At 39.7% G+C, this 27129-nt stretch overlaps 1 protein-coding gene across 2 annotated transcripts in view; it reads left to right on the forward strand.

The window, feature by feature from the left end:
- The window catches only part of KIDINS220 (kinase D interacting substrate 220), a 171940-nt gene that overhangs the window by 19647 nt on the left and 125164 nt on the right, over positions 1 to 27129 (forward strand). For both annotated transcript variants that reach the window (XM_045010686.1, XM_045010685.1), the window contains exons 2-9: positions 7053 to 7200; positions 10703 to 10801; positions 12396 to 12494; positions 13956 to 14054; positions 15359 to 15460; positions 19135 to 19233; positions 21431 to 21628; positions 25031 to 25129. In XM_045010686.1, the coding sequence (XP_044866621.1) occupies positions 7093 to 7200; positions 10703 to 10801; positions 12396 to 12494; positions 13956 to 14054; positions 15359 to 15460; positions 19135 to 19233; positions 21431 to 21628; positions 25031 to 25129 (903 nt within the window). In that variant the 5' untranslated portion in view covers positions 7053 to 7092. The remainder of the gene's footprint in view (positions 1 to 7052; positions 7201 to 10702; positions 10802 to 12395; positions 12495 to 13955; positions 14055 to 15358; positions 15461 to 19134; positions 19234 to 21430; positions 21629 to 25030; positions 25130 to 27129) is intronic.

The following is a 27129-nucleotide window of genomic DNA, read 5'->3' on the forward strand; positions in this document are numbered from 1 at the left end:
GAGCGCTGGGAGAGAGTCCTCCATGGTGGGCGGGAAGCATTGGGAGGGAGGGGGAAGAGCAGGAATGTGGTGCTCACGGAGGAGGATGTGAGGAGGGGGTGGGAGGAGCTTGGCTGCCGGTGGGTGCGGAGCACCTGCTAGTTTTTCCCCGTGGGTGCTCTAGCCCCAGAGCACCCCCGGAGTTGACGCCTATGGCTTGGGTGTGGTTTTTTTTTTCTTTTCACACTCCTGAGTGAGAAAGTTGCAGCGCTGTAAAGTGCCAGTATAGACAAGCCCTAATTCTGTTCATGCCTTTTGTTTGTTTTTGTTTGGAGGGGGTCTCAAACCCCTTTATATCTTGGCCACATAATAGCATGCTCAGGATGTGAACTTTAGAATGTCTGTATTGTTCCTCTTTGTGATGCATTGTGGCAGATGACTACTCATCCATAGTCTCTTATGGGATGGAAAAAACTCATTTCTGCTTTTCTCCTGTGACTGTCGGGCCCTCATGGCAAAAAAGTGACACAAGCTGGTAGAAATCACTGCAGAAATGGCTGAAGCAGGGACTGTTGCACTGGGAAAAGGGAGGGGGGGGAAAATGGGCCCCAACCAGGGCTACCCCAACACAATCCATACCCAGAACTGTGCAGAAGAGACGGTCCTTTCCCAGGCACTAGGAACCAACCTGCTATCTGGCCTTGAGGAAAGAAACTGCAGGCCCAAGCCAGCCAAAAACTAGCTGATAGGAGCAGCTAAAGCGGGGACTCCCATAAACTGATCTCAAGAGAAATTTCTGAAGTTTTGACCAGACTTACTCTGCTCTGTGCTGATTAACTGTTTGCTCCAACTCCCACCTGCCCCTTCTAACAGTTTCTTAATTTCAGCCTCACTCCGCACCTACCCCTCTTGCCCTTCTCTTCTCCCCTGCCCTGCCCTGCTCATCACCTTCACTTTCATTTTAGCTTACGCTTTCCTAACTATCCCCAACACAGAGGTTCTCAACCTTTTTCTTTCTGCCCCCCCTTGCTCTCCCCGCAACATGCTATAACAACTCCACAGCCTACCTGTACCACAGTAACTGGTTTTCTGCATATAAATACCAAGGCAAGCATTGGGGGTAGCAAGCAGGGCAATTGCCTGGGGCTCCATGTCACATGGGTCCCTGTGAAGCTACATTGCTCAAGCTTTGGCTTCAGCCCAGGGTGGCAGGGCTCAGGTCTCTGGGCTTCAGTTCCATGCAGTGGGGCTTTCGCTTTCTACCCTAGTCTAATGCTCGCCCTGCTTGGCGGCCCCACAGGGGGCCCCAGACACCTGGTTGAGAACCACTGCCCCAGTACACTGCCTCCACAAGTGAAACTAACAGGATAGTTGCCATCATCACATTGTTCACTGTGCTTGTATATTATACTCCTTTCACATATTCTGTGTCTGATATGTCTATTTAGATAGTCCCTGCCCCAAAGTACACCTCTACCCCGATATAACGCGACCCGATATAACACAAATTCGGATATAACGCGGTAAAGCAGGGGGGCAGGGCTGCGCGCTCCGGTGGATCAAAACAAGTTTGATATAACGCCGTTTCACCTATAATGCGGTAAGACTTTTTGGCTCCCGAGGACAGCGTTGTATTGAGGTAGAGGTGTATGTACAATCTACTTTCATGCTTATACAGAGCCTAGCCCATTATTATAATAATGGATGCTTATATACGAATTGCCCTGTTTCTCTGGAACTGATTGTAATTTTAAAATTTCTGTTGGAATTATTAATTATAAATTTTTAATATTAATATGGGAGACCACCAGACACCAGTTTAGACTTAATAAAGGAATTTATGCTTAAAGACAAAATAGTGCTTTATATAATTGCTCCAAACATGCCAAACAGCCTAAAAATAAGCAGTCACTACATCCACTCTCAAAGTATTCATAAGCATGTGATCAGTATACTCATAAATTAGCCAGACCTAGGAAAACTGTCTCATCCTGGTGTGCTCCAGCATGATGAGGTAGGGTCTGATAAAGAACCCAAACATTCATAACAAGAGTTATACCTTTTAACAAACAATTGGCATAGCCAATTACCACTTTAGCTAACAAACCAATTTGAGACAGTTCCCCCATCTTTATTTCCAGTTTTATTTTAGATAACATTTACAACCTCCTTTTGCCCTAAGGTCTTTTCTCGTCTCTTCTGCTGACCAACACCTTTTTATTTATTTATTTATATATTTTTTCAGACCTGGTTTCAGATAGGATTTACTTTTAAGATAACACTGGTATGTGGTGTAGGAAGGTCCATGTTGGCTCCTTTTAAGACATTCTTGTTTTCTTATTTAAAACGATCTGTTTGGCCTATTGGTCAAAATGAGGCCTTTTTTTTTAGAAATTCCCCATATCTCATTAGTTATTCTTTTAACCAGACATCTTCCCTACTTCATTCCTTCTGCCTTTATAACTCATTATTTTCAAGACTTTCCTTGTACTTGCTAGTCAAGGTCTTTCTTTACAGCACACACATTTCCTTAACCAAACTCAAGCTAATTCTAATTCTTTAATTTTGTATTTATCCTAAATGACCTTTCATAATGTCATTAAATCACGACTTTCAGATGGAGAATTGAAGTATAGAGAGATTAAGTGACTAGCCTAAAGTCATGCAGCCTGTGGAGGAGCTGTAAATTGAACCCAGATCTTTTCCTAGTCCACTGCCCGAATCACAAGATCATCCTCATTCTTGTGGATGAGGACAGCAGTATAAAATGAATCCATCAAGTTTTGAGATCATTCTGCCTTTTCTGTGATTGTGTAGAGATGTTTGAGTAGAAAATTTGCCGTGCTTCATTAGATGCTGGGCTGCCTGGGTAAAGTTTTTGGTGTCCGTGCTGACTACAGGAAATTATACCCTTCTGGATATCGCATGACTTTCTGTCACTGAGGAATTGCTGTTTATCTGTTATGTACATTGCATGTGCAGCATGTATGGGTGACTATGCCAAAAGAGTTGGCACTAACCTAATTAATGAGGTAAGACAGAATCAGTGTAGGGCAGGTAGCATTGATTTGCGTTGCCATAATTACTGGATGTTATCAGCACAGCAGCCAAGCAGGATTGGGATGATAAGTCTACCTGTCCTCATTAAGGACATGAAGGGTTACATTTTAGCTGTGAGGCGATGTATGGTATTGGTCCATTAGTAGATGGAAATGGTATAGTTATAAACAGTAAGGCAGAAGCATTTTAATATTTCTGTTCTATTTTTGGGGACAAACAGATGAGATTATTATCTTCCCCATATAATGAGACTTTCCATTCCACTAGTATCTCTGGAGAATGTTAAACAGAAGCTATTAAAATTAGACATTTTCATATCGGCATGTACATGCATCCGACGAAGTGGGTATTCACCCACGAAAGCTCATGCTCCAAAACATCTGTTAGTCTATAAGGTGCCACAGGACTCTTTGCTGCTTTTACAAATGTAAATGTGTACATCTAGGAATAAAGAATGTAGGTCATACTTCCAGGACGGGGGACTACCCTGGGAAGCAGTGACACTGAAAAAGATTTGGGGGTTGTGGTGGATAATAAGCTGAACATGAACTTCTAGTGTGACATGATGGCTAAAAGAGTTAGTGATCCTTGGATGCATAAATGGGAGAATCTCAAGTAGGAATAGAGAGGTTAGCTGATCTCAATATTTAGCATTGGTGCAACTGCCACTGCGATCTACAATTCAAAAAAGATGTAGATAAATTGGAGAGGTTGGTTGAGAGAAGAGCCACAAGAATGATCATTAAAGGATTAGAAAACAGTCCTTACAGCAATAAACTCAAAGAGCTCAATCTGTTTAGCTTAACATTCTACAAATACATTAGAAGCAAGAGGAAGACCAAGGACAGGGTAGGCCTGTTACTCAATGAGGCGGGAAAAACAATAACAGAAAATGTGGAAATGGCAGAGGTGCTTAATGACTTTGTTTCAGTTTTCACCAAGAAGGTTGGTGATGATTGGACGTCTAACATAGTGAAAGCTAGTGAAAATGAGGTAGGATCAGAGGGTAAAAATAGGGAAAGAACAGTTAAAAATTACTTAAGCAAGTTAGATGTCTTCAAGTCACCAGGCCTGATGAAATGCATCCTAGAATACCTAGAATCAAGAAGCTGACTGAGGAGATATCTGAGCCATTAGCAATTATCTTTGAAAAGTCGTGGAAGATAGGAGAGATTTGGAAGACTAGAAAAGGGCAAATATAGTGCCAGTCTATAAGAAGGGAAATAAAGACAACCCAGGGAATTACAGACCAGTCATCTTAACTTCTGTACCTGGAAAGATAATGGAGCAAATAATAAAACAATCAATTTGCAAACATCTAGAAGATAATAAGGTGATAAGTAACAGTCAGCATGGATTTGTTAAGAACAAATTGTGTCAAACCAACTTGATAGCTTTCTTTGACAGGGTAACAAGCCTTGCCCACAGGGGGGAAGCAGTAGATATGGTATATCTTGACTTTAATAAGGCTTTTGATACTGTTTCGCATGACCTTCTCATATACAAACTAGGGAAATACAACCTATGGAGCTGCTATAAGGTGGGCGCATAACTGGTTGGAAAATCATTCCCAGAGAGTAACCATCAGTGGCTCACAGTCATGCTGGAAGGGCATAACAAGTGGGGTCCCACAGGGATCGGTTCTGGGTCCGATTCTGTTCAATGTCTTCATCAATAATTTAGATAATGGCATAGAGAGTACACTTATTGTCTGCAAACTTTATACCAAGCTGGAAGGGGTTGCAAGTGCTTTGGAGAATAGGATTAAAATTCAAAATGATCTGGACAACTGGAGATATGGTCTGAAGTAAATAGGATGAAATTCAACAAGGACAAATGCAAAGTACTCCACTTAGGAAGGAACAGTCAGTTGCACACATATAAAATGGGAAATGACTGCCTAGGAAGGAGATCTGAGGGTCATAGTCAGTGTTCCCTATAATTTTTCCCACCCATGTGTGGAGTGAATTTTGTTATGTGCACCAATATGGAGGTGATCTCTTGAGGTCTCTTCTAGTCCTATGATTCTATGAACATAGAGAAGATTAAGGGGTGACTTGTACCTGCAAAGGAACAACTATTTATTAATGGGCTCTTCAATCTATTAGAGATAGGTATAACACAATCCAGTTGCTGGAAGTTGAAGCTAGACAAATTCAGGATGGATATAAGTCATAAATTTTTGATGGTGAGAATAATTGACCATTGGAATAATTTACCAAGGGTCATGGTGGATTTTCCATCATTGACCATTTTTAAATCAACGTTGGATATTTTTCTAAAAGATATGCGCTACGAATTATTTTGGGGGAGGTCTGTCTCCTGTGTTATAGAGGAGGTGAGACTGGATGATGACAGTGGTCCCTTCTGACCTTGGAATCTGCATCTATTGGGGCAGAACTCTTAAAAATAACTGAAATAATTGGAGTTTGGTATATAGTTTGTGGCCAACAGTGCTGCAATTGAGTTCCTATATACTAAGAAATATGCAATACAGGTAATACCTTTTAGGGGGACGAGGACATTTGGGTGATCCATAGTACAGTCATATACTATACATCAGAGGTCAGCAACCTTTCAGAAGTGGTGTGCCAAGTTCACTGTAATGTAAGGTTTTGCGTGCCAGTAATACATTTTAACATTTGTAGAAGGTCTCTCTCTATGTCTATATTATATAAATAAACTATTGTTGTATTTAAAGTAAATAAGGTTTTTAAAGTATTTAAGAAGCTTCATTTAAAATAAAATTAAAATGCAGATCTTATCAATTTAGTGTGATCCTTGCCTGGGATCTTTGTCTGGGGTTCCAGCCACCAGCCCTGCTCAGCCGGATGGCGGGCTGAGTGGCTCAGTCTGCTGCCAGTCTGGGGTGCCGGCAGCATTCAGCCTGCTGCCGGTCTGGGGTTCCGGCTGCCGGCCCCTTGCCAGTTGGGGTCCCAGCCGCTGGCCCCGCTTACCCTCATGCCGGCCTGGGTGAGCAGAACCCCAGGCTGGTAGCGGGCTGAGGGGGGCTGGTGGCCGGGATCCCGGCTGGCAGGAGCTGGCGGATGGAACTCCAGACCGGCGGCAGGTTGAGCGGGGCTGGTGGCTGGAACCCCAGACAAGGATCCCAGGCCCTGCTCAGCCCACTGCCGGTCTGGGCTGAGCGGGGCTGGTGGCGGGCTGAGCGGCTCAGTCTCTGCTGGAATGACCTCTGGAAGTGAATGGTCTTCTATGCATATTTAATCCTCATCTTCTGTATGAAGACTGCCTACAAAGATGTCAGTTGTAATAGTGGGTTTTTAAATTTACAATATGTCAATTTATGACTGGATTTAAACCACCAGTTCACTTCCCACAGCTCTCAGTTTGTGATGAGTATCAGATTTCATATTTAGTTAAATAAAGCATCAGGATTTGTGATATTTCAGAGAAGGCATTTCCTCAGAATTTTGAAACATGAAACTGTGACTGTAAAATGTTAGCACACTAAATGTAATATGACTAAATCTAAAATTCTCAGAAGCACCTAAGGCTCATTGACAGTCAATGAGGCTTATACACTTACAAGCCTATTTCCTTTGTTAAATTTTGATTTAGGTTCTTTTGAAAATTTTACCTTTTACTACCTTTATTAGTTGCAAGTGTAACAGACAACTGTTACATTTTGCTCATTTTGTATGTTGTTTGATGTTGACTGAGCGGCTCAGTCTGCTGCCGGTCTGAGGTCCCGGCTGCTGACACCACTCAGCCTGCTGCCAGCCTGGGGTTCTGCTCACCCAGGCTGGCAGGAGGCTGAGCGGGGCCAGTGGCTGGGACCCCGACTGGCAAGGGGCTGGCAGCCAGAACCCCAGACTGGTAGCAGACTGAGCCACTCGGTCTTCATTGAAATGTCAAGTTAGAGTTGTTAGTTACGAAAATGTTTTATTGCTGAGAGTGGCAGATACTTATGTGCAACCAGCAGTTTGGTTGCTGTAATCAAATTAAATCTGAATGCTTCTTTAATAATACTCTTTTTTTTTTTTTTAATACAGGTATATACTATTATAGAAGTACTTGAAGTATTATCTAAAAATGGCAAGTCTCATGACTCAGAGTCTTGTGACCTATGTAGAAGAGGAAAATGTTCCTGCTCTAAAAGCACTTCTTGAGAAGTGCAAAGATGTGGATGAAAGAAATGAGGTAAAATGAGTTTTTTTTTGTTTGTTTTTTTTTCCCCCAAAGATTTCTTGAATATTGTTACATGTTAATTGCAGGATGAATAACTGATGCGACATCACACTGGATATTTAATATGATGATAAATTCCTATCCATAAATTTCTTGTGGTCCTTTCCTTGTCCTTGAGTCATACTCTCAGCTCTTATTTCCATTTTGTTGTGCTCACTGAGGTAAGAAACATAACAGCCATATTGTGGCCTATCTATCTTAGGTACACCGCTACCCCGATATAACGTGGTTGTGGGGAGCCAAAAATCCCTACCGCATTATAAGTGAAACGCCGTTCTATCGGGGTAGCGGTGGCAGGGCTGCAGCGGTGATTTAAAGAGCCCGGGGCTCCAGCTGCGGGGAATCCCAGGCCCTTTAAATCGCTGGCGGAGCCCCGGTGCCGCAGCCCTGGGGTAGCAGCAGCAGGGATCCAGAGGTGATTTAAAGGGCCCAGGGCTCCCTGCAGCAGCTGGAGCCTCGGACCCTTTAAAGCACTGCCCAAGCCCCGCTGCTGCAGCCCCGGGATAGCGGCAGCAGGGCTCCGGCGGTGACTTAAAGGGCTCTGGGCTCCCAGCAACAGCCGGAGCCCTGGACCCTTTAAAGCACCGCTGGAGCCCCACTGCTACCGCACTATATGCGAACCTGTGTTATATCATGTCGCGTTAAAGCGGGGTAGTGGTGTATTTAAATGGCTTCCATTGATGTAGTATTTGACTACCTCACAATCTTTCAGTATATTTCTCCTTACAACACCTCTGTGAGGTAGGAAAATAACATTATCCTCATTTTACATATGGGGAATTGATGCACAAAGAAACTAATGGTTGTGTGACGTTCCCCAGAGTGCAGCCCGGACTGCTGTGTCCCCTTAGCTCTCCAGCCTGGAATGCCTTTTACATTGCTTTGCTGGTGAACAGCAAACCACTCCAGGCTCTGCCCACTCACAGCCACCAGTGTGAAAAGTCACACTCAGCTGAATACATGAACGCTCTCCCAGCCATCCATGAATAATACGTAGGGTGACACCTGCATATTTCCAGCCTTGCACCAGTGGCATAGCCAGGTGGAGGGAAAATCGCTGCAGCGCTTTTACTAATGGGGCGGTGAAGCTTTAGTGCTGCTGAAGACACCCGGAGCTAGTGAAGGGCCCGCTGCCCAAGTGCTGCTGAAGACCCGGAGCGCTGCCCTGTCAGTAAAAGTGCCTCAGCGGGTGGCGCCTTTTTTTTTTTTTTGCCGCTCCCCGGTGAGTAAAATTAAAAAGGTGCCACTTGTGCTCGGTGGGGGAGCGGCCCCTGCCCCGCTTCCCCCCTAACTATGCTACTGCCTTGCACCCAGAAATCTGTGTCTTAAGGCTAGTCTACACTGGCAATGCTGAAGTGCTTTAATGTGGCTTGTGTAGTCATGGCAGAGCACTGGGAGAAAGGTCTCCCAGCGCTCTAAAAAAACCCATCTCCATGAGAGGCTGAACAACAAATAGGACTGAGTGGATTTGTAGGCTCTAAAGTTTTACATTGTTTTGTTTTTGAGTTCAGTCATGTAACAAAAAAAAATCTACATTTGTAAGTTGTAGTTTCAAAATGCACTACTGTCTTGTATAAAAAATACTGTCTTTTTTATCATTTTTACAGTGCAAATATCTAATAATAATATAAAGTGAGCACTGTCAACTTTGTATACTGTGTTGTAATTGAAATAAATATATTTTAAATGTAGAAAAAAATCCAAAATATTTAATACATTTTAGTTGGTGTTCTATTGTTTAACAGTGTGACTAAACTGCGATTAATCGCGATTTATTTTTTTAATCACGATCAATTTTTTGGAGTTAATTGCATGAGTTAACTGCGATTAATTGAGAGCCCTAAAAATAAGTTTTATTATTGAAAGACATTAAGATAGCACCATACACTTACTTGGCATTTTACAGATATACAGTCATGTTTTCGTCTCAGAATAACAATTTATTATGCTGTAAGATATGCCCCATAGTGCAAAATGTATTACCATGATAATTATTCATAATGAAAGTATCTGGAAAAATGTAATTAAAACTAATTTAAGGCAAATGCTTGCGACAGCAGAAATCTCTCCTGGATGAGTCAATCCATTTCCATCGTTCATTGTATCAAAAGCAGAATAAAGGACTGATAAAATATATTCCATAATTAAGCAGTCAGCAGCAAGCAATTAGTAACCTTTACTAACGCCAGTGTAATCAGATAAGGTGATTCAGCTTGTTAGTAGTTTACATTTTCAGGAAAGTTACTGATGTACTACTTAGAATGACATGGCTGTTATAGGCAGGCATTCAGTGCATATTACTAAAGCTGAGGGAATTTGGACGCTGTTCTTTGCATCTTTAAGGGAAGCAATGATCCATTCAGATGTAGGGTAACTTCTAGCTTGAAGATGGAGCAGGGTGGGAGAAGGGTAGGGAGAAATCCATTGTCTCAAACTGGCCAGCTGTAGGCACTTTCAGACAAATTCTCTTATTTGTAAACTCACCGTAACCTTGAGTATATCAAATTCTCTCTCCCCTTCTCCCAAAGTCTGTTCTTCCTCACAATCAGAAGTTATCTTCTACGATGCCATAATGGATGGTGGAGAAAACATCATACAGGACAGCCCTTGTATGGACTCTTTCTCATAGATAACGTGACTTATGGATTGAGAGAGGCTGCAAAAGGTGGTGTCTAGCAGCAAGCAACGTCATCTGGGATCGTTCTTTTGCTCCTCTGGCTGGGAGAGATGCCTCTTGGAGAAAAGTGTCTCCATAGAAGGGAGTCAGCTTTGTATCAGATTTTTTTTTATCATCCCTGAAGGCTTGATTCTGCAAGATGCTAAACACTCTCCAGTCTTGTTTGTTTCAGTGAGATGAGACTGCCTAGTACCTTGCAGTATAAGATTAATAGACTCTGTGTTGCTCAGTTGTCTGGTACAGTGACAAGCGTATTTTCTGTGTTCAGAAAATAATAAACGTATAACTGAACTATGTTCTCTGGACTTCCAAAAGAAATTTCAGTATGGACTTTTGGTGCTCTGCAGATACCAATTCGTTTGTTGGACTATGGTCTTTCTAACTGTATAGCCAAGCTTCTTCAGTAAGGAAGAAAAAACTCTGGATCTCCAGATGTGTTAGGTGGATAAATGAGTTGTGTACTGTTATGCTTTTAGTGTATTGCAATTATTTTCTAAAAGCCACTCTTTGAAACCACTGTTACTATATGGACTACTATATGGAAAGATTTAATACTGTCTTGCCATTTCTTTTTTCACTGCATTTTTTTGCATGTTGTTTGAATGTTACATTTTATCAGTGTTTCTCATATACTAAATCAAAGCATAAATTATGTGAACAGTACCTGAAATTCCTTTATAGATGATAGTACTTCACCGGTGGGGTATATAACTATGGGATTTTAGAGATATATCAACTTGTCTAAGTAGTTCAATTGTAACTATCATTTGGTTACAGAATGGTCAGACTCCATTGATGTTGGCTGCTGAGCAAGGCAATTTAGAAATTGTCCAAGAATTGCTCAAGAAAGGAGCTAACTGCAACCTGGAAGATGCGGTAAGTATTAGTGTCATTTTCTTTTTCCAAGATGGTTCCTTAACTAGCACTAATGTGTCTGGCTCTAAAATATCATGTAGTTCTGCTTCAGGTCTGTTAAATGAAGCACCTCTGCGGCTGATTTTGGATCAATTATAATGGTAAAATAGTTAACACTTTGCCACTGTAACTGATCCACAAGGAAGCACTCTTGACTAAGTAGGTGCTGGTCCCTTCTTTGTAGCAGCACAGAACAGCAGTGTATAGCTATTGGTCATGAAGCATTACAAAGCAGTCTGCGTCCTGGCATTTCCATATTTAAACTGATGCCTCCATGAAAGTTTGTGTATTTGGGAATACAGTACCGTTTAATTAATGAAGCATCTTTCATGCTGCATCCCATTTTTTTTTACAAAGCTACAGTAAAGAATCAATTACAGAGTTACATAATAGAGGGGAAAGAAATCACAAGGCACAAATGAGGAAGATGTGCTTATCTGAGTTTTGAAAAAAGATGGAGAATGGATAAGTAGAGAGATAAAAGGCAGCTTATTCAATATGGGAGGAGCAACAGTGGAGAGAGCTCTTACATCAGCAGTAGCAAGTTTGCATGTGAGGAGTAGCAAACGAAACAGGCAGGCTAAAGGAGGATTTAAAGACAAGGTGAGAAATTTTGAACAGAATTCTGAAATGAATAGGGAGCCAGTTAGGTTTATTGATGATAGGAGTGATGTCATTAAGCTGCTTTAAACCTATTAGAAGCTATGCAGAATACTGCTGCTAGTTAAAGTTTGGGTTGCAGTAGAGATGAGTAGCAGTAGTTAAGGTGAAAGATGAATGGAAATAATAATTGCATCAGAGGTGTGGCGCAGAGGCAGTTGTATACATAGTGTTGTGGGGTTGGTGACAGGAAGATTTTACAAATATAAATATGGGAGGAGAGAGTTCAGGGTCAAGGATGTTTTCAAGTTCTAGACAAAGGAGAGGTGAATGGAAGAGTTGTGTGGATTCTCTTTCCCCGCTGCTCATGAGAATGAAAACTCCTTAAACCCATGTATGCAGATTCTAGGAAGCTGAAATGTTTTAGCATTGAAGGTTGCATTGAGGTAAGAGAATGAAGATGGAAAAAACCCATAGATTTTTAATTATACAGAAGAGAGTTATTCCCATGCTTTGGTCATGGAAAACCTCAGACGTATAAACTTGTGATAGGGGAATCTGAGCATGCTGGTTGTTAATTTTGTTAAAGTAAGTATTGATACAGATTTGAGTTTAAGCCATTTTTATCTTCTTGGCTTATTAGTCAGTATGATGAAGGTTCTCATTTGAAAAAAACAGACTTCACAGTTGCATTAAATCTCACATTATATTGATTTCCTAACACATACCCACAATTTCACAGTGGGTGTATGCTGTCATTAGTTGAATAAATCAAGCACATTATAAACATGAATTTGTACTTTATACTAAAAAGCTATATTTGATAGCTCTAAGGGAACCATTGTATGCTGAGACTAGTAACTTGGTATGTAAAACCTTCATATTGTGTCCTCTGTAAATATCACTAATTGAATTTAAAAAAACCCTACATCTTTCAACTTTTTTCTTACTGTAGGATAACTGGACAGCTCTTATTTCGGCAGCTAAAGAAGGTTATGTAGACATTGTAGCAGAGCTGCTTAACTGTAATGTAAATTTGGAGCACCGGGATATGGTATGATCTTTTTTTCTAGTTTTAAACTGGAATAGTTATGCTAATAGGGACATATATGGAGTTGATTTTCCAACTATGCAAAAAAAATTTAATGAAGATCTATTGTTCATTGAGTGCTTTAAAATGTAAAGAAGTTCTGCGTTGAAATGTTTGTCTAATGATGGAAAAGAACATACCTTTTTCTAAGGTGATTTTTCTTTTTCTGTACATTAGAATTTCTTTTAGAATTTAAACTAAAATACTGTAACTGTCTGTGAAATGTAAACTGTATTATGCTCGAGACTTTCATCCTGGAGGAATCTCAGAACTTGAAAGTTTTAACAATTTTATTTAAAAACGTAAAGTTAATTATATTTAATCTTTGCAAATATAAACTAGGGAGGGGCAAAGTAACAAACACTCTGGTGATTGATTTTTGTCAGCTGGGTGGAGAATGCATCCTAAAGGATCAATTTAAATTCCTCCAGCAAGTTTTTTAAACATTTTTAAAACCTTATTTACTTTACATACAACAATAGTTTAGTTATATATTATAGACTTATAGAAAGACACCTTCTAAAAAACATTAAAATGTATTACTGGCACGCAAAACCTTAAATTAGAGTGAATAAATGAAGACTCGGCACACCACTTCTGAAAGGTTGCCAACCCCTGGTATAATATATAATATAAGCCCACGTGCCCCAACCCTGCTCTCTGGCAGGAGTGCCGGGCAGATGGAGCGGGTCAAGCCCTCATGCCCCGACCCCACTCCCTGGTTGGAATGCCTGGTGGGCGGAGTGGGGCAAACTCCCATGCCCTGGTCCCCGGCAGGAGCACCAGGCGGGTGGAGTGTGGGAGCCAAAGAAAGTTTTATAAGGGAACGTTGCAGGACTTCAAAGGACTATGTTCTCTAATAGGTCAGCGACCTAATAACGAAACAACGTTAATCGGTACAATGTTAAGTGAGGAGCTACTGTATGCTTTTCCTTTATGGAACTATGGGCAAGCCTTGATCTTGAACTCTGTCTGTTTAGTTTTATTGAACAGTGAATTCAAATTTGTCCATGGGTTTCCCAATAACTTTTATTCATCTGTAACATTGGCAGGTTTGTCCACCTTCATTTGAAAGTCATTATGGAAGCACCTTATTCAAACTAAATTCTGCAGTGCTTTTTTTTTTTTTATTTTATTTTAAAGTCTGTGATTTTGTCTGCAGCAAGTTTGATAAAATCATTTAGGAGCGCATTTTCCTTCCTCCTCCCCATCTCCCGCCCTAAGTTCTATATGTTGCAGCAAAAAGAGTTTAACTTAAAATTTTACGTTTGAATTTTTAGTCTAGTAAGATGGCAACATTTGTCACTGTTGCTTGTGATAGGCTCATAAATAGGAGTCTAAGAACCAGGTGTGCAATAGAAGAAAATGCATAAATATAGGTTTTAAATAAATATCTCTAATATTTTTCTCTATTGTATTTTACAGGGAGGGTGGACAGCCCTAATGTGGGCATCATATAAAGGTTGCACTAAAGTAGCTGAGCTGCTTCTTCAGAAAGGAGCAAACCCAAACGTCACTGGGCAGGTAAGGTTTGATCTTTGAGAGGAGAAAGAGCCCTCAAAAACCTGAATTGTGTAGTAGTATTATCTTGCAAAGAACTATGAGTTTTATATAACATTTTATACTGCATATCATGGAATAAGGTGGTAATTTTATGATTTGGTATCACAGCAACTATTGTTTATAAGAGCAGATGATTTTATAGATTTCAGTAAGGTTTACATCGGTAATATATTAAGATAGTGACAGTAATTGCTATGTATAGTAAGCCATGTACAGTAGAAGGAGAATTCTATTCAGTTTTAATTACTGTATATACTCGTTCATAAGCTGAATATTTTTGGTAAAAAAGTGACGCATCGAAGAGCAGGGGTCGGCTTATAAATGGGTCTACACCAAAATTTGATGATTTTAAACTCTATGGAATCACTGAATTGAATATCTAATACACTGTCGTCTTGTTTACCTGGAGCGTTCATAGGCACAGAGCCCCTCAGCTCCCTGTGGCTGCGGTTTGCTGTTCCCAGCCAATGGGAGCTGAGGGGGCTCCGTGCCTGTGACCGCTCCAGGTAAACAAAACGTCCAGGCCCGCAGGCCGCTTACCCTAACGGGCCAGGAGCCAAAGTTTCCCAACCCCTGAAATATAGGGTCAGCTTATGAAAGGGTCACACAGTTTTTGCTATTTTTACCTAACCATCTTGGGGGGTTGGCTTATAAACGAACGGACTAATGAATGAGTATATACGGTACTTTTATTTTTAGAAATCAATAATTTAATAAACATTTATATAATTAAGAGTAGTAACATCTCTTGTTTTAATTATTTCTTGGTAGCTAACAAATATTCTGGGTTGTAATTTTGTCATATATACAGATACTCCTGAGAAGACTAGTCATGATACTGATTTTTGGGGATCTATTCTGTCTTCTGTATGTGTTGGCATTATTAGCTCCCACTGATGTTAGAAGATGCATATAAATGTAGACAACTTGAAGCTTATATAAATTTGTTATATGTACGTCATGTTTTTTTAGGATTTTTTCGTTACAACTGTGTAAATAGTGAGGTATTAGGATATGATCTTTTAAAATCCTTGTTAAGAGTAACTGTGTCCAAACAATACATGACTTGTCTACTACTGACCCATTTAATTGGCAAAAGTTACTGAAGATAACTACTGTAGATAATTTTGTATGTATTTCTTTTCATGTTTTATGAAGTCTGAGGCATTCTGATAGATATTAATGTATAAATAAAAAAACAAGTAGAGTTAGGAATATGTTTTTGTTTCATGTGGCTTAGTTTTTATATTGTTATCTGATCCAAGCAATATAGCATTTATCCAATCATTTGGGCAGCAGGACGTGGCCATTCAGATATCGTACATCTCTTGCTGCAACATGGAGCTAAAGTCAACTGCTCTGATAAAGTAAGCTATGATGTTTGTTTAGCATTTTTATATTATTACAGAATTGTTTATACGGAAAGGGTGTCAAACATCCTGGAAATTATCTAGCATATAATATCCAGAATTTCTCCTCTTCATTAAACATTTCATTTATGCAAGAATTTCCAAATTTGTACACCACTTCCTGACTAAAACATCTGTCACTGATTCTGAAAAATTAGCCTAAATTACATTTTATCCTCACATGGTTAAAATGGGGGGAGGGATAGCTCAGTGGTTTGAGCATTGGCCTCCTAAACGCAGGGTTGTGAGTTCAATCCTTGAGGGGGCTGCTTAGGGATCTGGGGCAAAATTGGTCCTGCTAGTGAAGGCAGGGGGCTGGACTTGATGACCTTTCAAGGTCCCTTCCAGTTCTAGGAGATTGGTATATCTCCAATTATTACCTTTTATTATTACCTATCCCTGTGGTATAGACCAAACATCTTTTGCAAATTTTCTTGCTTCATAGTATGTAACAGTTTACAGTGAGTAATATACTAAATATAATATCAAAATATTGCACTGAACATTGATTACCTTAAATCCTGTTTTTTGTCCTTTTGCTTCTATAGCTTTTGGAAATGGTGCTGACGTCACTTGCATACATATATAATTCTGACATCTAAAAGCTTGTGAGAAAGGAGTTAAAATTGCAAGCATTTAAAATGTGGTAACTTCAGTTTGTGAAGTCTAGCTTTTTGACCAGTTAGTTGATCACTGTTTCAAAGCTAATAGCTTCTTAAAACACAGCTTCAGACTAAATAAATAAGCTTAATAGGCCAGGCGAGAGAATACCACTTCCATCTTACTGCTTTCACAAATAAGTTTTATCACCTAATAAAGATGAGATCATAAAAAAAGATTCAAAATAAATATTACTTCGTTGGAAGGTTTAGTTGAAATATTCAGAAGGAGAAATGGATGACAAAGTTAATTTTTTTAATTCAAAGTTACTTCCTGGACAATTAAATATTCTTTGGATTATTTTATAAATTCCAGTTCCAAGGCATGGGTCAGGTGTGATAATGAAAATGCAGACTGATGACACTTAACCGAAGGATGAAAATGGAAGTAAATTACTAAGTACTGAGTTTTGAAACACACATTTCACTTCATTTTCCATTTTGCAAACTAGCAGATTATTTAAAAAACCAACAACAACTTAATATTTTAACATTCTATATTGTTTTTATCATTGACTTGAATAACAATACAGCATCAAGCATTGCTGATTCTTTTAATCCCCTTCTTTCTTTTATCTTAATGGACATATTATTTATTAGGGAAGCTTACTTTTGAAATTTGGGTTGTTAAGTTTAAGTCCTTTCCTCATACAAGCTCTTTACACTTCCATCTGTAAAAACTTACTAGATTGCTAGTCAGTTTCCTTTTATAAACAGTTGCTGTAAAGTGACCCCCTTTTTGGTGCTCTGGATGTCTCTATGTCTATAAACAGATCGTATGGCTCTTCATAGAGCAAAATAATTTAAAAAAAAATTGCATGCGTCTGAAAATACCCCTCAGGTTGATCTTTCAAACAATCTTTTCCTAGCTGAAACTGGTAGTCATTAATTATAGGATTTTATTCCTTGTATTAAGTAAGAAACTTACAAAGAACAGCTATACAGGAATTCCTACAATATATATCTTTATTTTTGATATTTAAAGGCTGCCTTTCATAAAATCTTGGTGCTTATACACACTGATTTAATACAAAAATTACCCAAACACAGTTCTCAATCATAGTTTAAATTATTACCTGAACTGTTGTTTTCAACCAACCTCTTCATAAAATGCCTAAGAAATTAGATGCATGTTGAAGCATATTCTGAAATTTTGGGGGTGGGGAGTAGGGAGGAGGAATTGAATTAGTCAAGGACCCCCCCCAAAAATAGAAAAAAAAAAAGTCTTACCACAAGCTGTCTCTCTTATTTCAAAAGCAGGGGACTAAAAGATCATTGCCTAGGCTTACCACACTAGCAGCAATATTACATGGGGAGAGAGGTGGTCTCTCAAATGGGAAAGACTGAAATCATTTAGTCCCTGATCCAACAAATGCCTTAAACACATACTTAACTTTTAGCATGAGAATATTCCCATTGAAGTCAGTGGGTCTACTATTCACATGATTTAAAGTAAAGCATATGCTTAGTTACTTTGCTGGATTGGGGCCTTGTGACTTTATAAATCAAATCCTGCACCTCAAAGTCCTTCGGAAAACTAATACACCGCTATTGCAGACTGTCGAGACCTTATTGAAACTTTGACCAATCCAGAATGCTTGTCCAGTCCTCCATAGTCTCCTAACTTGTACGTACTACCTTGGTGCTTCCACTACATCTTCCCCTGATCCATCCAAAATGCACTGATCACCACTTTGTGCCCTTCCCTGTTTCCTTCCTGCCCCCGGTAAACCCCTTGTGAACTGATGTACGTTTAAATTTCTTGACGTTATAGCCCCATATGTTTACATTGTGGGTCTTGTCTTCCCCTATTCTATCTTTCTACCAGTGATTTTTAGCATCACTGTGCTGTTAATTTCCTTCTCCAGCTCTCACCTCCATGAATTTTTACATATTGCCTCCTATCCAGGGAATAACCCAGTGTATGCTAAGATACCAGTGTCTTCTCAAAACTTTTCCATAAGACTCCACTCCTATGATATGCATCTGTTATGATTATGAGGGGCGTATCTTTTTTTATACCGTAAAATAATTGGGGAAGGCAGGGCCTGTCTTTATTTTTGTGTATTTTATAGTGCCGAGCACACTGTGCTAGACAATATAGGACAGAGATGGGCAAACTTTTTGGCCCGAGTGCCACATTGGAGTTGCAAAATTGTATGGAGGGCCGGGTAGGGAAGGCTGTGTGTCTCCTGAAACAGCCTGGCCTCTGACCCCTCCCACTTCCCGCCCCCTGACTGCGCCCCTCAGTTCCCCATACCCATCCAACCCCCCACTGCTCCTTGTCCCCTAACCACTCCCTCCCGGGACCCCCGCCCCTAACCACCCTGGGACCCCACCCCCATCCAACCCCCCTGCTCCCAGTCACCTGACTGCTCTGACCCCCTATCCACACCCTCACCCCTTGACAGGCCCCCCGGGACCCCACGCCTATCCAACCCTCCCTGTTCCCTGACCCCTATCCACACCCCTGCCTCCTGACAGTCTCTTCCCCGCTCCCCGGGACTCCCAAGCTTATCCAACCCCCCCATCCCCTGACCGCCCTCAGAACCTCCGCTCCATCCAACTGCCCCCTACTCTCTGTCCCCTGACTGGCCCCCGGATCTTCCACCCCTTATCCAACACTCCTGGCCCTGGCCCCCTTACCATGCCGCTCAGAGCAGCATGTCTGGCAGCTGTGCCGCCTGGCCAGAGCCAGACACGCCGCTGTGCTGCTCGGCAGGAGTATGCAACCCCGCTGCCCAGAGTGCTGCCCGCCCGGCGGCGTGCTGCGGGGGAGGGGCCGGGGGCTAGCCTCCCCAGCCAGGAGCTCAAGGGCCGGGCCGGGTAGGATGGTCTCGTGGGCCGAATGTGGCCCGCAGGCCGTAGTTTGCCCACCTCTGATGTAGGACAATAGTCCATTCTTGACATTAAATACAGCAACTCAATTTGAAAGAACATAGTAATAAGTTTTGTGGTTGATTTTGTTTATAGTATGGAACCACACCGTTGATTTGGGCTGCTAGGAAGGGTCATTTGGAATGTGTGAAATATTTGCTGCAGATGGGCGCTGATGTTGATCAAGAAGGGGCTGTAAGTAACTAATTTTGTTTTCCATGATAAGATGTGTCCACATCTCTTGTTTCCAGCATAAACAGATTTACATTTCCGGTGTGCAAAAATAAAACACAGCTAAATGTTGACAATGAAGAAAATGCAATTTATTGGTCTTGATCAGTGTGCGGTTATTTTTTAAGATCTAATCAAAAAGGCATATAAGAAAACAAACTATCAGAGCTTTTTATGACTATGGATTTCGTACTTTTAGGTGTGACATTGCTATATAACTTTTTAAACTATAAATGTTAAGTTTAACAGATACATTACAGAAATAGTGGGAAAACAATGGCACACGTTTTATTTCTTTGGATTTATACAACAATGAAAAGGAACATCTGTGCTATGTTTTATGAGTCACAACTTAATAGATTATCAGTTGCTATTTTTAGAGATTTAACTACTGTGTCAAAACTCTCTGATAAGCAGAATCTTGGTATGCCAAGCACCTGTCACATGGTGCTATTTGAATAATAAATCATATTTAAAAGTTGGTGTGGCTCTTTGTGTTTTCAAGATAATGTTTAAAATGTATTGCTTTAGTTGCCTATTTTGCCTTATAACTGAAAGGCTGTTTCTATTTCTAAATTTTTATTGAAGACTATTCAATATTTGAATTGAAAATAATGTAGTTAGTTCATTTAGAAAGGTGACATAGCTGCATAAAATGTTCAGTAAAAATTCCATAAGAACACGTAGTACTTATATTAAATACATATGGCAGCAGCCTTTCTCAGTCTTTAGACCTGCGAAGGAAACATGCAGGCAAACCCCTACACCTGAGCAGTTCTCTTTACAGGATTGGGGCCTAATGTGATAGAATAAGCTGACAGTCCCCAAGAATTCATATAAATGAATTGCATCCTGAATTCAGATACACTGTTATGCTTTGATGAAGAGAAATATTGAATTTGAGTGTAGTAGGGTATTCTCTCAATATATGCTATATGTTGATGCACGGGTACTGAAATAATAGTCAAGCCCTAAACTAGTAAAACAGGAATTCTGTTTGGCTTCACAACACATGGATCTTTGATGAAAATGAATATTTAATTTGCTCTAATTATACAGGTTAAAGTGGGTGCTGCAAATAACTCTACCAAAAAAAAAAAAAAAACCCCAACAAAAAAAATTACCCCCCCCCCCAAAAACCCAACCAAAACAACCTTTCAGCATTCTTCTTACCCAGGGGTCGGCAACCTTTCAGAAGTGGTGTGCCAAGTCTTCATTTATTCACTCTAATTTAAGGTTTCGTTTGCCAGTAATACATTTTAATGTTTTTAAGATCTCTTTCTATAAGTCTATAACATATAACTAAACTATTGTTGTATGTAGAGTAAATAAGGTTTTAAAAATGTTTAAGAAGCTTCATTTAAAATTAAATTAAAATGTAGAGCCCCCCGGACCGGTGGCCAGGACCTGGGCAGTGTGAGTGCCACTGAAAATCAGCTCGCATGCCACCTTTGGCACGCCTGCCATAGGTTGCCTACCCCTGTTCTTAACATTTAAATGTTTCATATCACTCACATTTAGATTGTGATATTCTCACTCTGAGAAGTAGTGGAAATACTCCTTAAATAATCCCATTGAAATCAATGAGACTGCTCAAGAAGAAAGATACTACTTAATGTAAGGACATTACAGCATAGTCGCTAGTGAGAACTTTGCTATCTCATTAACATTTAATTCTAGTTAACTCTTCAGATGGTTGGAGGAGGGACAGTGGAGGGTAATATTCTCACTTCAAAGTTTGTGTTCTGAGTGTTTGTGTAATATGTAAACAAATTAAAACAGTGGTTCTAATTTATTTTTCTGAAATGGAATTGGCATATTTAGTGCACTGATGAACTGATATTATTTTCATAATACTGCAGAAAGATTGTACAGTTCATATTGTTTTCAGAAGTTATGATAAATTGCTTTAAGTTTTAATGCTCGCATTTAGAAAGCTCTTCGAGATAGTGCCTGTTTGTTTATTTTTAAACTTTATAAAGTACATACTACCATATACGGTACATTTAATAAAAATCTATGCTTACATTTGAATGCTTGAGAAAATATTTGATACTTTCATGAGAAATCTTTCATTCTTCTTTAGATAGTTTGCGGTATTCAGGTATTGTAATTATTTGTATTCCTTATTTAGGGTGTAATAATTTCTTCTTTTTTTTAGAACTCTATGACTGCCCTTATTGTAGCAGTAAAAGGTGGTTACACTGACTCAGTAAAGGAAATTCTGAAAAGGAACCCAAATGTAAATTTAACAGATAAAGATGGAAATACAGCTTTGATGATTGCATCAAAAGAAGGGCATACTGAAATTGTGCAGGATCTACTTGATGCAGGAACTTATGTGAACATTCCTGATAGGGTTAGTAAGTTTTCTGATGATAAACTTGGTGTCAAACATATGCTTGATATTAACCTGCATAACTTTATTCCAGTGTATAGTGGTGTGATTAATTCATATATACTAAATATTTTCAGGTTTCTCTTTTAATTTTCTGCCACTAGGCGGCAGACTTTTGTATTACCATTTTAGGTCAGCCATGGGCCACATGCTTGATAGGAAAAAAAGATGCTATTTATATAGAGCTAAAGAAAATCTAACATTCTTCTGGCATTATGAGTCTCCACTAACGTATAGGTGGACTAATGTCACCTCTTCAGCAGGCCTTTTTCCAGCTCCCTTGGTTTGTAAGTCATGAAATCCATTCAGGACCTGAGTTAACACAGTATTGCAATACACTGTGGGAACATCCACTTGAGTTTCTTAACAGATGTTCTTTTTTGTTTTTTGATGTCCTTCCAAAAGATATGCTGTAGGTCAACCATAATATATTGAACTCAGGATTCATTTATTGGGTGGTGAAGAATAATACCCTCCCTTGCTTGAATTACTGATTGATATTCTATGGTCTTTGTTATTCAGGAAATGAGAATAAGCAATCAGGGTTGTCCCTTCTAGCATTAATATTAATTAAATAAATATTGTTGCCCAGAAAGTCAGTTTCTTTGCATTTTCAATGCCTTTTTCACATTTAATAGAGATCAAACTTTTTTTTCCTGACACAGCAGGTGCTTAGAAAAATGTAGTGGGTCTGGAGGCACTTTTTAATAGTTTCTAAAGTGTTTGTAGCACTGTCAAATTACAAGGTAGTGGAACTTGGTCACGTCATTCTGGATTGGCATCTTGCTTTTTCTCTCTCTTTAGTAGTGATAGAAATTTAGCAGCTAATACTTCACAAGCTGTCATTGGAATCAAAGTGCTAAGCATACTTTTCTAGGTCTAAAACAAAGGACATTGGCTCCATCTGAGTTCATAAGCTGAATTTTTTTAGTAAAAAAGGGAAGCACCAGAGAAGGGGGTCAGCTTATGAACGGGTATAGAGAGGAAGAGGTGGGACACATCCCCTCTCCAACAGAGGGGGCAAGGAGAGGCAGCACAGCCAGCAGAGACAGAAGAGAAGAGGCAGGGCCAGAGTATCTCTGCTTCTAGCCATGCTGCTCTCCCCCCAGCCTGCAAAGCAGCTGCAGCTCCGGGTCTGGCAGGCTGCAGCCGTGCCGCCCGGCCCAGCCTGCCAGAGCAGCTCCAGCCAGGTCAGAGACATCCTCCCCTGGCCCTCCCCAGATAAGGTGGGAAGGGATGGGATGGGGAGAGTGTGGGGGTCCCGGGCTAGGGGTGGGGGTCATGTGGGGGGGTGGTCACAGGGGTTACTCCCCTGACTCCCATCATCCTCCCCCCCCCCAAATTTCCCCACCAGTTGCTGTCCCGGCCGATCAGGGTAAGCAACTGGCACGCTGGGACACTTCGTTTACTTAGGTTTACCTCTGTGCTTGCAGATGCTTGAGGTAAACAAACCATCTCGGCCCGCCAGCGGCTTATCCTGATGGCCCAGGAGCCAAAGTTTGCTGACCCCCGAATTATAGGGTTGGCTTATGAACGGGTTATAAAAATTTTCCATTTTTACTTATCCATCTTGGGGGGCGGGGGTTAGCTTATAAACAAACTGGCTTATGATTTAGTATATACAGTAGATAAAACTGATGCATAAAAATGCTAGGAATCATTTTACAACAGCAAGTAATCATCATAATGAATTATATCTATGCTACTACCTCTTGTGACTCCACTGCTCTAGTGTTTTTTTTGATAGCAGAGGCTTAAATCATATTGAAAGTCATTGGTGGAGGCTGTGGGAGGCGGGGGAAGATAGTAATGAGAATGTGGTTAATGTTAGGTCTGATATCTTTGAGCTTTACAGAATTAGTAGGGATTGATTTATACCATTAAACAGCTAAGATTTTGTTCTGCTAAATACTAACGCATAATATATTTGGCTCTCTGACAAAAACGCCCAGTGGTTGCTGCCAGAGTTCAAGAAGTATATATTTTTGCTACTAATGGTTTCCACACTTATATATCCACTTCATGTGTCTACTAAACTGCAGTGTGTGTCTCGCGTATGTGGCATGAAAAATTATTGGTTTTACAGAAACAAAGGTTAAAATACTTAATACTCTCACCTTCTGTTAGGTGCCAGATAGGTAGTGACTTCTAATTGGAGTGGATTGGAATTCCTCATTTTTAAATTTTCTGATTTGGGTCCCAATTTATGAGGTATGGTGTTGGTTGAATAATTATTTCACAGTTCCAAAGGATACTTAATCTTATATGCTCTCCCATCTCCCCCCACCCTTTCCTTTTCGTTACAAATTTAGGTCCACTACTCATTGTGACAAAAAAGAAAAGAAAAAAAAGAAAATTTTGAGATAGAATAATACTATTTTGATTACGGTTGTCACTGCAAATGAAAACAGTGTTACATAGAGGGATTTAAAATAGTGAATAGCAGTAGCACTAGCACCCATTTTGACTTGCAGCATTTAAGTTTAGAATTTTGCTACCAGGGAGGGGATGTTACTGAAATTCAGGTCCTTAGACTGCTTATACAAAATGGTGATTAAGTTGAGTTTTACTTGTTCATTTACTGATGGCATGTATTTTCTCTTTCACTATGGAAAAAAATTAAATCATATCAGTTCATGGCTTCATTTTTTATATGCTATAACAATTACTAGTTATGTGAATTGAGAGGTATTAAATAAAATTTTAAATTGGATTTTAGGCCTTATTCTTCAGATTGTGTACCCATATAATTCCAATGACTTCTGTGAAGTTACTTCTTTTTTTATGTTGGAGTAACTGAGACCAGAATCAGCGCCTTGCATACAGCATTTATTTATCAAAAGAGAAGACCTCAGTATAAAAAAAAACAAAACCACATTGCTCTATGAAGAAAAAGCACAAATTCCTGAAGGACTTCAAAATGACTTTTTTCTGTAGACTTACCTATGAATTAACACAGACTTAAGCAAGAAAAATTTATCTTTTCCCATATTTATTTTTTCTTGTTCTTTCTATGCTTGCTTTATTTTAAGATTTGGTCCCTCAAATTGTAATCTTTCACATGATTATGTTTTACTTCAAATGCTTAATGTCTGACCTCTTTGCAATTAAAATACTTGTTGAAAAATGGAAGCCTTTTCTACTATCTGAATATTCTTAACCAGTGTAAACTACTAATAGGTAATCCGAACTTCATTATATAAAGTTTTAGTAAAAATTGACATGATTTATATGTTCATAGGCTATAATTTGTCATCTAATGTGATTTTCAGGCAAAATGTTTTCTTTTTGGTAAATCATTATAATCAAATGAGGGAAGATTAACCTATTGTTCCTGTTTTCTATCATTTAATTTATTTTCAGAGTGGAGACACTGTGTTGATAGGGGCTGTTAGAGGAGGTCATGTTGAAATTGTGAGGGCCCTGCTACATAAATATGCTGACATAGACATTAGAGGTCAGGTAAGTACAATGGTGTTGATTTATTTATGTCCCTTAGGTGGAATGTGAAGTTGAGAATTGTACAGTTTCCTGAAAAATATGACTTGAAAAATTTGTCCATAATCTACCAGCCAGAGGACAAAGTCTACTAACTAGTATGAAGAAAAAAATATCTCTTCTGACACTGCTCTTGCAGTTTGAAGGAATAAATCTTATATGCTGTATTTACTAAAAATATATTGTCAACCAACTTTTTACTTTTAATTACTTAGCAGAAAAAATATTTGTTGAATATATTTGATGCATTTTACCAGTATTCCATAATATATTTTCTGAATAAATTATATTAAATATATTGGTGAAATTCACTGAGAAATATTTGTTGTTAGTACTATTTGACCAGGCTACTCACAACATCTTTCTTGTTTTTGTTAGAACTTCTTTCCCTTCCTGACTTAACTCCACCTCCTTTTTTTTCTTTTTCTTTTAATACTTTGCATTATCATCAATTACTTTAGTTTTTTCTTCCACACTCTGCTTCTACTCACTTTTTTCTTTCTTCCATGTTTTCTGTCTCTTCTTTCTTCTCCCCCTGAAGCCTCTCTCCCAATACTGTATTTCTCTTTTCAGACTTATCACATCCAATCATTCCGTCTACTCCTTTAACCTTTCCCCACCACCTTTATGTTATTGTGTGCTAAAGCACCCATGCCATACTTGCTAGAACACTAAACTTACCAGCCAGAAACAAAATAGATTTGGTGCCCCAGTGTCTGTGCAATGACCAAGAGAGAAGCCAAGCTGTCTCCCGCAGCAGCTATGAAAGGGGGAGGTTTTTTTTAGGCCTCCTTCCAGCATGCTGTCATTGAACCCTGCTTGTGAGTTCCATCTTTGTCATATCAGCTTTTGTTTACTACATGTCTGATAAATTTGGAGCCCTTCAATGTCCTCAGGCTTCTGGAATGGAAAAGGAAAACTTTCTTCTAGTTGCTTGGCTGCTACATTGAAGAGGGAAGGCTGGGTCACCACTGCTTGACCTCCTTCCCCAAGTCTCTTTTAGGGCTTCCTCACTGAATAGTTTCTGGTGTAGGTCAGAGCTTTTCCAAGCAACAGTGGGACAAAGCTGACCTGATTCTCTGGTCATAAACTACTGCTGGTGAAAACTGACTAAAGCCAGATCATTTTTCATTGTATTGTAGCTTGCTAAAATTATAATGAACAGCAGAGATACTTCAGTAGTCTGTTGGCAGACTTAGACAACACTACACTGATTCATACGTGGTTAGTTTTTGAAGGGTTATCAGGTTATCTTCTCAGGCAAAAGAGCTAGAAAATTAATCTTTTGATTCTGCAAAAGTTGATGACCATTGCCTACAAAAGCATCCTGTTTGCCCTTGGTGAGTAAACAAGTGGATTTTTTCCCCAAGCTCTGCTTGGAGAAATTGTATGGCTTGTAGACCAAGTTTTAAATCTAAATATTAAAAACTACTGTATTTTTTTGGCTAAATATTTAAACGCCAGTCCATGCAAATAGGCCAAACTTCTCAGTGGTCTGCCAGCACACTGAAAAAAATGACTGAGTACTTATAAGCTAACTCTCTAGTGGTGAGACCTTCTATTCTTCCTTGATCATAAATCTGGGACCCTTTGGTCCTGCCTAAGCACAACATAGTCAGGCACTAAACTGATCACCAGAGCCAGTATCTTACACTAATGTTTCCAGTACTGTAGACTGTGAAGCATTTTCTTCTGGTCCTTCGTGCTGGCTATAACTTCTACTTTCTTCTGTACATGCAAAGAAAGAGCTTGGAGCCCTGTAAAAGAAAGAGTAGCTTCTGCTACTAGAGGCTCTTGTGAGAGGGAGAAGAAAAAGGAGCTGCTCCTCAGGCATGGAGCTACTTTTGTGATTGGATCTATGAACCATCAATAGGAGAGGAATTCCAGGAGAAACAGGACCAGTTGGCTGGACACCATGCCAATCCAAAAATATCTGCAACTAGAAATATACCACATGTGTACAG

The sequence above is a fragment of the Mauremys mutica genome, chromosome 3 (genome assembly GCF_020497125.1).
Source record: "Mauremys mutica isolate MM-2020 ecotype Southern chromosome 3, ASM2049712v1, whole genome shotgun sequence".
NCBI classification, from domain to species: domain Eukaryota; kingdom Metazoa; phylum Chordata; order Testudines; family Geoemydidae; genus Mauremys; species Mauremys mutica.